The 16760-nt window shown below is 30.3% G+C and overlaps 1 protein-coding gene across 3 annotated transcripts in view; it reads left to right on the forward strand.

Annotated features, from left to right (window-relative positions):
• The window catches only part of LOC136984164 (probable serine/threonine-protein kinase DDB_G0283337), a 68623-nt gene that overhangs the window by 48104 nt on the left and 3759 nt on the right, over window positions 1-16760 (forward strand). For 2 of the 3 annotated variants that reach the window (XM_067281097.1, XM_067281096.1), the window contains exons 9-10: window positions 2358-2471; window positions 10649-11225. In XM_067281097.1, the coding sequence (XP_067137198.1) occupies window positions 2358-2471; window positions 10649-10677 (143 nt within the window). In that variant the 3' untranslated portion in view covers window positions 10678-11225. Of the gene's footprint in view, window positions 1-2357; window positions 2472-10648; window positions 11226-16760 lie in introns of those variants that run through there. The other variant, XR_010882158.1, reaches the window with a different exon arrangement.

The raw sequence follows: 16760 nt of genomic DNA on the forward strand, positions 1-16760 counted from the left end.
TTTGACCCTCCAAGAGTCCTGAATCCAAAAACGTAAAAAAAAGATCAAAAAAAATTCCGTGCGCACGTGTGTGTGTGTTGGCATCTATTTTGCTTAATGTTGTAGGATGGGTAAAGATTAAGAAATGAAATATATCATGATGGTTTGTATATGAGGGGCATTGATGCTATTAAATTTTGGTGGTTAAAAGTCGAGGGTTGAAGAGATAAAGGGGGGTTGTTTGTCATATCTCCAGTAGAGTCTGATTTAATGACAATTTTACTTGTTATTAGCATTTACAATGTTTTATAGAACTCATCCCTTACCTTCAAAATTAAGCTTTTTGCCATTTTATAGTAATTAAAAATATAAAAGTTTTTTATAACAAAATCTCATAACAGATGGCACCACACACAATTTTATTTATTTTGCTTAATATAAAAGTTATTTTTTTAAATAAAAACTCATGGCATCTAGGAAAGTTATGCAACTTATTGCTGGATTTTTTTTACAGTGTCCAGTTGTTTCCCTCTGAGTATTTTAACCAGACAAAAACATTTTGTACTAATTTTGAGATTCTCCAAGACTTTGCAATTTAAATTGTGTTGCTATCTTTCATAGGAGTCAAGAAAGGATTTGGTACCATTAGAAAGAGATTATGTGTGCATGGCAACTATACCATCAAATAGCCCACTAGTGATTATCTGAACTTGCGCACTTGATTTTGCTAATACATAGTAGAACAAGATATAATAGCCTGGTGCAATATTTTTTTTATTTACACTTTGTAGATAAAAAAACACTGCACCAATAATTTATGTTGTTAAGTAATATACATTGTAGTCTCAATTTATGAGTGTATCTTGTTCCTGAAAACTTGTTGTAAATTAAAATTTTATGAATAGGAATGAGCTTATTCATTATTTCTTGTGGTCAAAATTTGTATAAATAACTAGTCATCCTATCACCATCTTTCTTAGATAACATTAAAGTACCATAAAACACTTGGTTACCTATCAACCAATGTCTTTAAATGAAATAAATAAAAATAAATGGAAGTGTTGATTAGATTATCAGCGATATAGAAGCCAATATAAATGAGATAAGTGAATATGACATAAGCAAATATATAAGTTATTGGCATTTTTTTTTATTGATAAGAAAACAAAAATTATTATATTTACTTGCATATAAGACAAGGTTTTTATTCATTTATCACAGCTTCAAATTCCTAGATCATCCTATATGCACAAGCAAAAGATTCTTTGAGTTTTTGCAGATAATTTTTGTGAACCACGTATTTGCATTTTTTACTGGATGCTTACCCTCTTGTATTTAAAAACATAAGTATTTTATCTGGGTTGTTTGAATCATTCTTGTATATTGTCAGGAGTAAAGACGAATAGCAATAGGAAAAGCAAAACTTTTGAATTGAATTCCAATTTGAAATACCAAAATTACATGGGAGCATGATATGTTTTAATCCATTCCCATATGAAAACAGATTATTATTCGGAAATCAAAATTTGGAGAAACTCATAAGTGTAATCGACAGAGAGTGGATTACATTTATGACTGTTAAGAATTGGCAAAAAAGGTTCCCGATTGTCCAGCTTTACGTGAACAAATTATGTTGTTGATTTTACAAGATCTTTCCTTAAAGTTTAAAATGCCAGTAATTTTTGCAGGACAATGTGTGCATTTATTTGATATTTTACTTGTGATTAAACAAAATAAAATTAGAATTGCATTAATAAATCTGGTGTTTTTTATTTTGATCTTTAAAGTCACACCTCGTCCTATATGCGAGGTCATCTTATATGCGAGTAAATATGGTAATTAAGACAATAAGTAAGTAGAGAATTAGAGAACAAAATAGAGTGAAATAAAATGTTTTTTTAATTAATAAAACTAATCATTAATATGTAGATCTGTAATGTAGAGATTAAGCTCACTAAACTGCAAAACCATATTATCAATAGAATGAATAGCATATCACAAGCAAACAAAGATAGATGAATGAAATAAAGAAAATGGAAACTGGAACCTATTAGCCATTCAGTACAATGGAATTTGATCTTGTCACACTCATGACTAGAATACTTTGTTGTAAATATTGGTTGGTACTCACTGTATTGAATATTTCATCAAATAAATGGGAAAGAAGAATAAAACAACAGATCATTGTATAAAATTCTTAGTATATTGATTATTCATAAATTGGAGTCACAATGTAAACTATTTATATGAAAAAAATATAATAATGAAATATCATAATAAAATAATATTTTACATGAATTACTGTTTTATCCTTCAAAATCACACTATTAATACAATTTATATTAAATTTTTTAAAGACAAATGAAATGTATTTTCAGGTTCACTTGGAAAAAAAAAGAGTTCAGGAGCAAAACATGTTAAAGAAGTAAACAAACAAATAATTGATGATGACTTGTCAGGTTCAAGTGAACACAACAATACTATTATTAAGGGTAAATATTAAAAATACCAAGCATTAGATAATTAATTATCTATCATTTTTCTGAAATTAATTTGTAACTAATTTTATTTACTATTTAAAAGTATTTAATTTAAAAAAACATTGGATAAAACTTTAAAAAGACATGCTTAAACATAAGATGATGTGATTTAATTTAATTATACATTAATTAATATTCTTATATTTTATCCTTGTGTAACAGGAAATTAATCCATATACAATAAAAGGTTTATTGATTGATTGGTGACAATCTTCCATAGCTTTTTGGAAGAAAAAATTATTATTTATAAAATTGACAATTTTAAAATATAAATACTCTGAATTAAAAATAAATAAATAAATAAAATTATAAATTTATTAGGTATATAAAACTGATGAAATTTAATGAATTTGAATTTAAATTTTTATCTCTAGTCATCTGTTAATTGCTGATTTGCTACAAATAGATATTTTATATAAATTTATGATTGTACTTTTCATTTATTATTATTTTAAAATTAGTTATAGGTTGAACCTCACTAATCTGGCAAATTTGGAACCAGATAGGTGTCAGAATAGCAGATTTTCTGAACCATTGGGTGCCCACTAGTGTCAGAATGGATAAAATCACTGAACACTGGTAGTTGGTTTTGGATTGAAACTTTGCCAGTAGGCTGGCCGTGTGGAATTTTCCAGATTTTCTTCACATTTGTAACACCTAATAGGGCTAGTTTTCCATAAAAGTCCTCCTGGGAGGCATTTCCCCCTGGCAGATTGTCCAATATTGCATTGCCAAATAAATTAAATCAAATCAAACCAAACCACCAAAGCTTGCAATAGAAAATGGCAATATGGTACCTGTATAGCTACATCAATCATTTAAAAGTACCAAAACACTAGTGATACTACATCTGCAATTTTGCCAATTTGCAGATAATTATTCAAAATTTTGGAGAGTTTGAAGTGACATTGGATATTTTTATAGGAACTATTCTTAAGGAAAAGTTGATAATTTTGGATATTTTAATATTTAGAACCAGATGATATGTTTTTCATATTAGCAACATGCACAGCTGATTGTAGTGACCCTGCAAACTAATGACCACCAGATTCAAATCACAATCCTGAACCATCAAAACTGCTGGTTTAGAGAGGTTCAACCTGTATTGCTATTATTATATTTGTATTTTGTATATAGTAATTTTTCCAAATTGTGAAAACAACAAAAATTGTAATGCTTGTGCTGTGATATAATTTTACTATAATTTTATGAAAAATGGTTAAAATTATTCAACATGTGATAATTTATTATTAAATTTACAATTTATCATTATTCTTCTTCAGATTTTAAAATAAAATTATTCACTTTTTTCATTATTATCTGTTTATTATTACTTTTTCAAATTTTTGTTTTTCTTTATAGTTTTAATATGGGAAATGTAAATCTATGAAAGAGAGTATAACTTTTTAATTGTCAACTAATGAGCTAAATTCAAGCACATTTCTAATTCAATATAAAAAATTAATTTAAAACTTATTGAAATTGACTATTAACTTTAATTAATTAGAAAATTTTGCAATATTTTGTTTTTATTAAGATTTCCAGTGGTAATATCTGATATTTACCCAACAAGAAAACAAAAAGAAAATTAATCTCTCTAATTCTTTTCTAACAATTAATTAAACTGTTATTAAAAATCATACAAGACCACTCTAGGAAAATAGTTTGAATGAATTAAACAAATATGCATTTATATTATAAACATTTAGTTATCTTCAAACTTTTATTTTATAGAGTTTTTGATTAATTATATACAATAAAATAATAATAAATATACTTATTCTCACTGTTAACCAGGTTTTATTATGAAATGTTTTCTTAATGCTCAAGTTTTTTCTGCTGTAGATCTTTGATTATGATGAGTTCAACTACTTATTTAGTGTATTTAAATAACAAATGAGCACTTAAAACAAGCTTTCACTTTTATCAGAAGTCATTTGTACCTTCTACAAAATTGCAGGCTATCTTTACTAAGCAAAAAATATAAATGATAGGAGGAAGCTAAAGTCTATGATTGATTATTTACGAGAAACTGACTTCTTGAAACTTAGGTCTTGTAATAACGAAGGACTTTAAAAAAAAGTGAAACAATAATCTAAAACAATGTTTAAAATCTGATACTTTGTTTTATGAAAGGCAACTAAAAAGTCTTATATGATGTGTGTAAATTCAAGGTTACCGTATTTTATGGACTATAAGACGCACTTTTTTCTTCGAAAAATTGCCTCCAAAATTCAGGTGCGTCTTATGGTCCGTAGTGCCTTATAGGTATTTTTTTTAAAAATTGCTTAAAAATTAAGGTGCGTCTTATAGTTCATAGCGTCTTATAGTCTGTAAAATACGGTATATGATTATATTTATTTAAAGCATATGGCTGATGCTATGAAGCATACAAAAACAAAACTAAACTATATATTAAATATATTTAAATATTTAATAAATAGTTTTACATGTTATAAGTTAAATATTTATCTCTATAACTTTGTATGACTTTATACAGTAATATTTATGTGGAAGGTTATATACAGTGATACCTCAGTTTTTGTCGATAATTCATCCGAAAACAATCAGTGAAATCTGAAACCGATGAAAACTGAGGCAATTATTTCCATATGAATCAATGTAAATCCAAGTAATTTGTTCTAGACACTCCAAAATACATACCAAAACACGTTTTATAGAGAATAAATATAGTGTTTAATACTAAAAACAATACAAAATTAATATAAAATGAATATAAAAGCGGTCGATTTCAGCAATCTTAATGTTGCTCTTGTATTTTTAATGATTTTTTCTTCAATTTTTATTGTGTTCCTGGCCTTTTTCTTCAAAAGGCTGCTGGCTCTGGAAACTTTCTTTGATCCTATGATGGAGCAAAAAGCAATGGAATTGTTTGGCTAGAGGTGTAGGTAATAATGCTCACACAATGAGAAACAATGCCACACTGAGCAGGGAAACATGTGGGTTGTCTTTTGTTTTTGCAAAATTAGCAGTGAGGTCACATGGGCATGCTGATGAAATCTAAGGCAACCAACAAAAACCGAGACAAATTTTTCGCAGAAAAAATCAACAAAAACCAAAACTAATGGTAACTGAAGTCAACGAAAACCGAAGTATTACTGTATATTAGAACAGGTCACCAAACTATGGCCAGCGAGGTTGGTTCATCTGGCCCATTGCCACACTGTGCACAAATGAGCTAAAATATAATTAAATGCCAAAATTGGTCCAATCTGATTTTTGCATCTGACAGTAGTATAATTTTCAGATAAATCAGTGGTTTTTTGCAACTTTGGATATTGGAGTGCTTTTTGTATAAGTACCTGCAATGAAGTTTCGGTTAATGTTACCTATGGTAGCAAACATGGCGGCTCATCTCTGAAACAGTGGGGACGCACGGTCTAACCTAACCTAACCTAACCTATTCTAATAAATTACTCCTATTCTAATAATTTAGTTGGCAATAATTATGGTAATTTATTAGAATAGGTTAGGTTAGACCGTGGGTCCCCACTGTTTCAGAGACAAGCCGCCATGTTTGCTACCATAGGAAATATTAACCAAAGTTTCTAAGGAAAGAGATTACGAGTTTGCTGCAGTGATTGTGTTTGTGTATTGGTAAATAAATATGTTGGTTGTCTTTATTTTTTTATGTATTCAGTGTACTGTATTGAACAAAATGGTTATATGCCCTGTACTCGTCATTCTCTCATCTGGCCCATCGTGAAAAAGTTTTGTGACCCCTGTATTGGAAGGTTCCTCTTAATAAGTGGCTGAAGAAAATGGTTAAAATATGACACTTCTTTCTGAGAGTATCTGATCTAAGTGGAAGAGTTGCAACATAGGTGTATTTTTTTTTATTAATATAATCACAAGAGTGACAAACATGAAATGAAGTTTGACACATTATACAAAAAATTCAGAAGATTCACTTGACATTAAAAAACTGTTTATTCAGAAATTTATATCTTTCTATAAAATGTTAGAGATTATGCCTTTTTTTACATATTAACAGCAATATTTAAAAAAAATAAAAATAATTTTGACTTTTTTATGCCATATTATTATTATTATGTTGGGTTAAGTGAGATATACTCGGTTAACACCGGTGGCTGTGTACTATGCCGGACCAAAGTCAAGGCATAGTAACCAAAACAGAAATTAAAGAAGTGTATCAGTGTGTGTGTCTGTATTCAGGAATTTTCTCACAATATGACATGTATTCAATATAGTGGCCTTCTGTAGTGTGATGTATGTGTTTCTATTCAATTCTAATGTGCCCAGGCTTTTGTGTAGTGTGTGTGGTATGACACCTGTAGAGGAGAGAACAACAGGTACAATAAGCACCCTATCCATCCTCCACAGATGCCTTATTTCCTGGGCGAGTTCTGTGTACTTGCTAAATTTTTCAGTGCATGCGTTTTGTATATTGTGAGTGTTTGGAATGGATATGTCTATAATGTATGTGATTTTATTGTGTTTGTCAATGAGTGTGATGTCTGGTCTGTTGTGGTAAATTGTTTTATCTGTGATTATGGCTCTGTCGTAGTACATTTTGTGCGTGTTGTTTTCCAATACATTTTGTACATTTTGTACATTTTGTGCGTGTTGTGGTGTTTTGATTGTCTGTGGAATGTATTTGTAGTATGGTTCGTGGATGTCTACTAATTTGTGTTTCCTTGCAAGCTCTTGGTGTATTATATTTGCTACTTGATTATGTCTGTGTAAATAATCTGTCTGTGCCAAGAGCTTGCAACCAGAGGTGATGTGTTGTATAGTTTCTGGCATGATGTGACATTTTCTGCATGTGTCATTTGTGAGTGTTGCATCTTTGAGTATGTGTTTTCTGTAGTTTTTAGTATTTATAACCTGATCCTGTATGGCGATCATGAATTCTTCCGTCTCCCCAAAGAGGCATCCCCGAGCTAGCCAGCTGTTTGATGCAGTTTTGTCAACAAAATCCTGGGCCAGATCATAATGATGCCTGCCATGGAGTGCCTTTCGAGCCCACGATTGCTTAATGGTGTCTATGCTTTTTATATGTTGTGTTGTGTCCATATGATGTGAGTGTAAGTTTAATGGTGTGTTATTTGAGTCTGCTAGAGTTACTGCTTTATGTAATTGTGATGTTTCTTGTTTTTTGTAGAAAAACTCTCACAGTGACTGTATTTGTTTGTAGTGAAGGTTAACTATGTCAATCAGGCCACGTCCGCCATCTTTACGTGGAAGGGTTAGTCTTTCTATAGCAGATTTAGGATGATGTTGTTTATGCCTAGTAAGTGTAGTTCTTGTTTTCCTTTGGAGTTGCTCAAGATCTGTGTGAGTCCAATGTATAACTCCAAAAGAATATGTGAGTACTAGAATGACATATGTGTTTATTGCTTTGACTGTGTGTTTTGCATTTAACTGTGTTCTGAGAATAGCATTTAACCTACTTTGGTATTCTTTAATTAATCTTTGCTTTATTTGTGTATGTTCTGTTAGTTTGGCCTGTTGGAATCCTAAATACTTGTAGAACTCGCCCTCTTCCATGGATTCAATAACGTCTCCATTTCCAAGCGCAAAATCTTTCTTCAGGATTCCTTTTTCTATCTGAAGTGTTTTGCATTTATCTAGGCCAAATTCCATTTGTATGTCCTTGGTGTATGAATGTGTGATTTGTAGGAGTTGACAAAGTTGTTTTTGTATGGATGCATAAAGTTTTATGTCATCCATGTACATGAGATGTGACAGTGTATACTGTGTTGTTTTTTCATGTCTGATATTGTAACCATATTGCGTGTTGTTTAACATGTTGGATAACGGATTCAGGGCTAGGCAGAACCAGAGAGGACTCAAGGAATCTGCTTGAAAAATTCCTCGCCTAATAAAGATTTGGTTTGTTTGTATGGAAGTGTTATGAACCCTGAGATGTAGTATTGTTCTCCAGTGCTGCATAGTGTTTTGGAAGAATGTAATGAGTGATGGATGTATTTTGTACATGTGTAGAATATGTAGCAGCCAACTGTGTGGAATGCTGTCGAATGCTTTTCTGTAGTCTATATATGCCATGTGTATGTTTCTGTGTTGTTTGTGTGCTTGCCGTAGAATGACTGAATCTATGAGTAACTGTTCTTTGCATCCCTTGTGATTTCTACGGCAACCTTTTTGTTGTTCTGTTAGAATGTCGTGTTCTTCAATATGTTTGTATATTTTGTTTTGTATTATGTAATTTATTTTGTTGTTTTCGTAGTGTACATGTTTTGTATCGTTTGAGTCTACGTGCTTTGGCAGCAAGTTTTTGTTTTAGTGTATCAATGTATTTTGTAATGTGTGTGTTGTGATGTTCATGTTTTGTGTGTGTTTTTATTTTCTTGAAAATGTTTTTGAGCTGTTTCCTTAATTTGGGTGTTATGTTGCTTTTAGCGTATTGTGTCAGCCTGCCTAATTGCTGTCTAATGTCATTTATTTGTATTTCTATTCTTCTCTGCCAGGCAGGCTTGTGATAGAATTTTGTTTTCTGTGTGTTTGTCTGTGATTGTACTTTCAGTCCATGGTGTGTCACTACTGTGACTGCTCCAGCATAAACTAATGTATGAATGTCTGCGAGTGTAGAAATTGAATGAATATAGTGTGGTAGTGAGTGAGTGTTTACGTAATTTAGTGTTTTTCCTACTTCTTTTGACGTGTTGATTTTTGGTATTCGTGGTCGTTGTGTGGGATCTGTGCCTGTATATTTAGTGAGTGTTTCCTGAAATATAAGTGAGAGCGTATTAACTAAATCCATGTCTATGTTATCAGTGATGGATGAGGAAGTGTCTGTAGTATCATTAGTGGTAATTGTTGTATGTGTGTTATTATCAATGCTTGTTGCTAGATTATCCTGACAGGTTACATGATCTTCATTAATGTTAGATGTTTCTGTCTGTTGATGTATTTGATCAGCAACCTGTTGTTTGATAAGTTCAAGTGTTGTTTGTGGAATAAGGTTGTTGTGTATAATTGTTCTTTTTTGATCAACAACCCTTTGTTCGGTGACAGTGAGATGAGGATACTGTTGTGTGAATCTATGGTGTAGTTGTTGTCTGTATGCTGTCATGTTTGTTTCGAGTTTTGTGATTGTGTAGTAAGTATGGATGATAAACTCGTTCATTTCTACTGTCCATTTCATCCGTTGGTGTGGTTTTCCAGTCTTTGTGGTCTGTGGATGCATTACCACAGAAACACCAAGGCTGGGTTGGTTCCTCACATCTGTTGAGGGCATTGCAGTAGCCATGCTTGGGCCGGTGCTGCTTTCGCCACCAGTAACCAAGGGAGACTTGGCCTATTTTTCGAACGTGAGCCTCTGCCTAACCCACGAACGCGGACCTTGTTAACCCGGGTGACGTCTGAGCCGGTATCACACTTTGATCTAGTTATTACCATAATAAATATCACTACAGAATGTGGGTGTGGTCACTCTTAGCATCATTTCTCCCCATAGACCTTACTGGCATGGGTGTCCCTACCAGGAGCTTGTGCTCCAGCCTGCATTGCCCTATGGATCAGTAAAATTACTGGGCTCTCCCACCACGACCAGGTAGTGACCACGGGAGAGTTATTATTATTGTTAGTATATACTCTTCATCTATATAATATATTATTATTATAATATTAATAACAGTATTTCATTGTTGTTAGTGATAAAAAAGGGTACATTAATGAAAAATATAAGAATTACTTACATTAATTTGAAAACTGGTATTTTTTATTTTTAACAAGGATGATAATATATAGCTGAATATCGAACTTAATGTAGATCTTAGTTCTGTTTCTAAATTAAGTTTTTAAATTAAATATAAAAATAAACATAAGATATTACAGCAATTTAGTTATAATTTCTACAATACATAATTTTTTGTTAACAAACTTGTAACATGTAATATGTTTAAAGTATTTAAATGCATTTTCTTTTAAATTATCAAAAGTATGAAATTAAATTTACATAGTCTCACAAAAATTTGAATTTTATTATGTTATGTTGTAATTAGTAATCTTATATCATTATTGATAGAAATAAGAATTTTGAAGTAATTGTGTTGGTTAATTAATATTGTAAAAATATGTGATTGATTTAAGATTTTAAGAAGTTACTAATTATAATTTTTCAGATTTACTTGAAAGAAACCAAGATTGTTGAATAAGTTAAAAAGAAAGTCACAAAAAGTATTTGACAGTGAAACTACAATTTATTAGGTGTGTAGTATTATTTAATGTGATAAAATTTTACTATTCAGATATTTGTTTTTCTGGGGATTTTAACAGAAAACAAATTTGTATATGTATAATGTTTTGTGCATTTTTTATAATAATTGTTTATTTTTAAGAAATGTACACACTATCATTAAATCATAATTTTATGACATAATATAGATATTATAGGCATCATATATTTTATCCATGTTAATTATTTTTGCGTTTTGTCACAAACTTGTATCATAATAGATAAAGAATATCATTGCAAATGTAATTTTATTAAAACAAAAAAATGAAATGCTTAGTGTATAAATTTCACAAATATACTTTGTAAATTATTTACTGAAAAATTAACAGAAACAAATTTAATGTTGATTTATTTAGATCCTGTTGTTGTTGTTATCATTATTATTTGGATAAAAGTGTCAGTTAAATGTTTAATGTGAATTTTCTTAATGAATAAACTATCCTAATATGATAATCCATATGAAAATAATTTTATTTGTATACACTGTGAAATAAGTGTGTATTTTTAATGATTATTATTTGAAATATTAAATGTGCTCAATTCTGTTAATTTATATTAATTATAATATATTTATGTGTATATAGCTTTTTCTCTCAGATTTCACTAAAACTCTGTTAATTGGAATGTCTTTTTCATATTGGTTGTTTCTAACACATCTTCATTGTTAAATTTTTCTAAAATACGTTTACGTATTTTTATTTTTCTTCACATCATTTATTTTCACATTGTACTGATAAAAGATTGAATTATTTACAAGTTCAGCTTTGTACTAATTAATTCAGATTTAAATTTAATTTTAAAAATGTCTATTGTTATAAATTATGATTTTAATAATATACAATTTCAAACACAAAATTTAAATACAGGGATGATAAGTACTTCAAATTTAATTCATTTCAGGAGACTACTCAAACTCTGAATTGTTGGAAGTCCAAATCAATTTTCCCTATTAGAAGTAATGGAAAGTGAATTAATCTGTTTTCAGATTTAAACAATACCCATTTTGATAAACTTAAAACAGCAAATACACATAAGTTAAGATAAAAATGATACAATTAAATGTTCTAAATAATAAATTAAAACATGAAAACAATAAATAAAATATGTAAATACTGTATAATAAAATGAAAATTGCATTTACTGGTCACACACTGTTGACTTCAGCATCTTTAATAAGGCCATCAGATTCACCATACCTGAATCATTTTTGTGCTTCATGATAAGTTCCTTTTTTATCTTAATTGTCAAAACTACAACCTTCATTGCTTCTACACAATTGGGTGCCATAGCACTGAAAACATGAGTGTAATGCAAGAAAAATTTTCACAGTGATAGCAAGAGATGACTTGAATATACTACATATGGCATTTATGTAGTGAGTGCATTTTTTCACTGTGCATATAGTTCAAACATAGAAACATTGTTTGAACTCTGGATCAAATTTTTCTTGAATTTAGTGTTCAAAGTCTGAAACATTCAAAGTTAGTTTTTGAAGTATGAGGTACCACTGTATTATTATAATTAAATATTTTTTTTATAACTTTCCTAAATTTTTAACTAAAACGAACATTTAAAGTAAATAATCACAGAAATTTACACTATATTTTTCCACTTGAAATAGAAAAATAATTATGATAATACTGAATATTGCCATTTAAAATATCTTCACAGTATTATTGCTGTTTACTATATTATTCAGAAATAAATCATTCAATCAATAAAACCATAATTTTATTCAAATGCTCACAGATTACATATTCTGCATTATTATCAGTTAAAAGAACCTGTAATCTTTTAAAACATTGTTATTAGAGATGGTAGCATGTCTCATTATGTACAGTATTCTATTTTTGTGTATATGTTATGGACCAAGTGATTAATACGGGCATTATGAATAATGCCTGGTCATTAAGAATAATGACAAACAAAATTGGGCATTGTAATAAATTTCAGGAGTTTTAACATAATTTATCAAATTGACCAGTCATTATGAAGACTGCTATCGTCTAGTCGGGCAAAGTGGTGATAATTTGTTGAGGAGTGATCATCCAACATTTGCTAGCCAATCAGCACTTGCATCTGAGTTGTGCGTGCATATTGCATTTAGTACCGAATTTTAAATTTATGCGATCAATAGTTAATCTTGTGTGACATTTTAATCTGATTAAAATCTCTAATTATTTCATTTTAAAATATTTATTTTTTGTGAATTATTTCAAAGTATTTTAAAAAGAACCTGTAATTTTTTGAAATTAAGTACTATTAACTATATTAATTAAATGATACTAGTTATTGATTTATGGTAGTTCTTGAACACACACATAAATACAAGTGAATCAATAACTATTTATTGATTCACTTGCATCTGAGTTGCACATACCTATATGCACTGCTGCCATTATGGTGCACATAGGTAAAATTTTACCATTTAATTAATATAGTTAATAGTACTTAGTTTTAAAAAATTACAGGTTCTTTTTAAAATACTTTGAAATAATTCACAAAAAAATAAATATTTCTAAATGAAATAATTAGAGTTTTTTTAATCAAATTAAAATGTCACACAAGATTAACTATTGGTTGCATAAATTTAAAATTTGGTACTAAATGCAATACACATGTGCAACTCAGTTGCAAGTGCTGATTTGCTAGCATATGTTGGATGATCACTCCTCAACAAATTATTTTATTATTACTTTGCCCGACTAGGGTGATAGCAGTATTCATAATGCTGCATAATGCCCAGTCAATTTGATAAATTAATCAATATTTATCAAACTGTGTGCCGATTTTAGTTATTATTCATAATGCCCTATTAATCAATTGGTTCATGATATATATATATATATATATAACACATCACCACACACACCACACACACCTATAGTGTGTGTGTGTGTGTGTGTGTGTGTGTGTGTGTATTATCATAGCACATCAGTGTGATAAATGTGATCTGTAAATAAATGTTAGAAGCGGTATTGTGGTCTATTTGAAAATTCATTATTTTAAACTGCTGCTTCCTCGCTTATGCTTTGCTGTATGAGAAACTTGTGTGAGATAATTATTAAATTTTCTTGCCATGTCTTATATACTTAAACTCTTTTAAAAGAAAATGTTCATTGTGATAAAACAAAAAAATTATTAATATTTGTAATTTCATTTTTCATTCTATTTATATAAATAAGTAATGGAATTAAAAATATTAATTGGAAGGATATTAATTATTATATATATATTAGAATCTGTTTATTATAATCACAAATGTTATCATCACTCATGCATTGTTATTAGAGTTGGTAGCATGTCTCAAAACATAAGTTAAAAATAAATTATAAATTTATTTTTAATTTATGTTTTAATAAGCAAAGCTTATTGAAATAAGCTTTGCTTATTGAATCAGTTTCAGTTATGGTTATTTTCAGGTAAATAGGTGTTTTCAGATGGTTATTTTGCACTATCATTCTTAACACACAGTTGATAACATGGAATTGTTATCATTTGTCATTATCTATCTTAACCAATACTTTAAACATTAAAACATTAATTATATTTATCATTATTTGCTTGCTATACAGTGTAGATTAAATTTTTGGCATTTTTACTTCACAATAAGTGAAATAAAAATGCCAGCAATTTAATCTACTTCAACAGTGCTATAGTAATACTTCTGTATTACTATACTCTTGATAAAAATGATATACAGTGTATACTGTGTTGTTATATAACAGCATGCTTGATATGCTGGCTTCCAAAGCTCTGAGTGCTGAGTATGTGTATCATAAGTTTTGAAAACATTTTGAGTTATTCACTACAGTGTTGCAGCACTACTTACTGCCGTAGTGAACATTTTTGTAACTAACTTTTATTTTGTTTTCAAATAAAATTCCATCACTACAGATATCTCTGTGAAATATAACATCATAGTGCATTAGTTCATGAGTTATGTTTTTTAAAAAGTGAACTTTAATTATGAACACTTTGTATATGTTACTGGCAAAACCCGATTTTAGGCCAAACTAGTTTTGCCTACGCCAAACTAGTTTAGATTTATTATTCAGGTCTATTAATGGTTAAAATAAAATTTAAAGGCAATCAATTAGATGAACAATATTTATTCAAACGTAGTCTACTTAATTATAAAAAATGGGGTTAATGTTACCCTAGATATTGAAGGTGGCGGCTCATCTCTGATTCCAGCAGTCAGAAGACAGGGAGCAGTGGGGACGCACATTCTAACCTAACCTAACCTATTCTAATAAATTACCATAATTATTAGCAACCAAATTATTAGAATAGGTTAGGTTAGGTTAGAACGTGCGTCCTCGCTGTTCCCTGTCTTCTGATCGCTGGAATCGGAGACGAGCCACCATCTTCGATACCTAGAGTAACATTAACCAAAAATGGTATTGATTAGAAGTGACAACACTTGTACAAAACTGTAAAATAAAAATAAGCTAATCAGTACTTATCAGTTTGTATTTTTTTTTTTTTTGTTATTAAGCCATGCACTGTTAAAGGTAATTAACTTTCAAAAATATTTTCAAAAATTCAAACGAAATAATAAAAATAACTTTTAAAATCAAACTGAAATTATAAATGAACTTATTTGTGTTTTATGATGAACTTAAATTAATCATTAATATATTTAACCATTAATAGACTTGAATAATAATTCTAAACTAGTTTGGCCTGACACGCTTACGCCAAACTAGCCAAACTAGTTTTGCCTAGGCCAAACTAGTTTGGCGTAAAATCGGGTTTTGCCGGTAACATATACACACATCATTAACAAAAAAGTTACACACCAGAAGATGATGTTGGAATTGATGAAACTTTATTAATCTTAAAAATATGGTAATAAGTAATTACAATATTATTATAGCAAAGAAACAGTTTTCTATGGAACATCATTACAATTGAAAGGAACTTTTTGTACTTTACAGGACCACCACCTCTCTGGATACATGTAGCAATACAGTCATGCAAGCAGACATGCAGGCATAGTATGCATTTGATGGATTTGTCCACAGGTGCTAGACTGCTGCTCCACATCTTTCACAGTCTCAGATGGCTAAAGATGGTGTCCAGTCTGGTTCCATCAATGCTTGATGTATAACAAATCTTGAGACAAAGCAGGTCAAACAAGTGCAACAATGTGATGGAGACACTCTTGAGAAATCCTAGTTGTGTGCAGTTCAGTATTATCTTTCAGAAATGGCTGTCTGCACCCTTACCATGGAAGACGTGACGGAGCAAAATTTTTTGGGCATACTGCTGTGCTGTTAATGGCCCTCGTATCACTATTAGGGCGACTGACATAATATGAGATTACTCTACAGAACAGCATGCCAGTAAAGTTAGTGTGCTGCTCAGCAGTAAAGAGGGATTGAAGCACTCATTAGTGGTCCACCACACTCTAACACAATGGATGTCTATTCCCAAACATAACTGGGATTCATCATTAAAGACAATGCACTGCTAGTCCACAGTAATTTATGCTTAGCTGTCATGGCATTACCTCAAATGAAACTGACAATGTTGGATTGCTGATTGCAGGATGCATAATGGTTGTTATGCAAGCAAATTTGCATGTGCTAGTCATTTGCCAATGATATGAGATAGGGTTCTGTAGTGAGGATTGCACATGTCTCTAGATGGTGTACAAAGATGCCATTGCAGCTGTTTGTGCTTGTGTAACAATCAGACAGTCAGATAATCATGTCTCTTGATGGGCTGTCTGTGGTATCTATAGCCTGCCAGCCATGTATATATATATATATATTTTGACATATCTTCATATCTTCTGTTCTCAACACCACCTCACACTCAGGCCAGAATGGCTCAGATGATGGGCAATTTGGTTAATGGCTATGCTCTTTACCTAAGCTTAATGTTGTAGCCTTTGTCAAACTTTGTCAATTGTGCATAATGTCTGTGACGGTGTTGCATAGACATGGCCTGGCATTTGAAGATTTCAAAAATACAGATAGAATGAAAAG

Source organism: Centruroides vittatus, unplaced genomic scaffold (genome assembly GCF_030686945.1).
Source record: "Centruroides vittatus isolate TY-2023 unplaced genomic scaffold, ASM3068694v2 contig_905, whole genome shotgun sequence".
NCBI lineage: Eukaryota > Metazoa > Arthropoda > Arachnida > Scorpiones > Buthidae > Centruroides > Centruroides vittatus.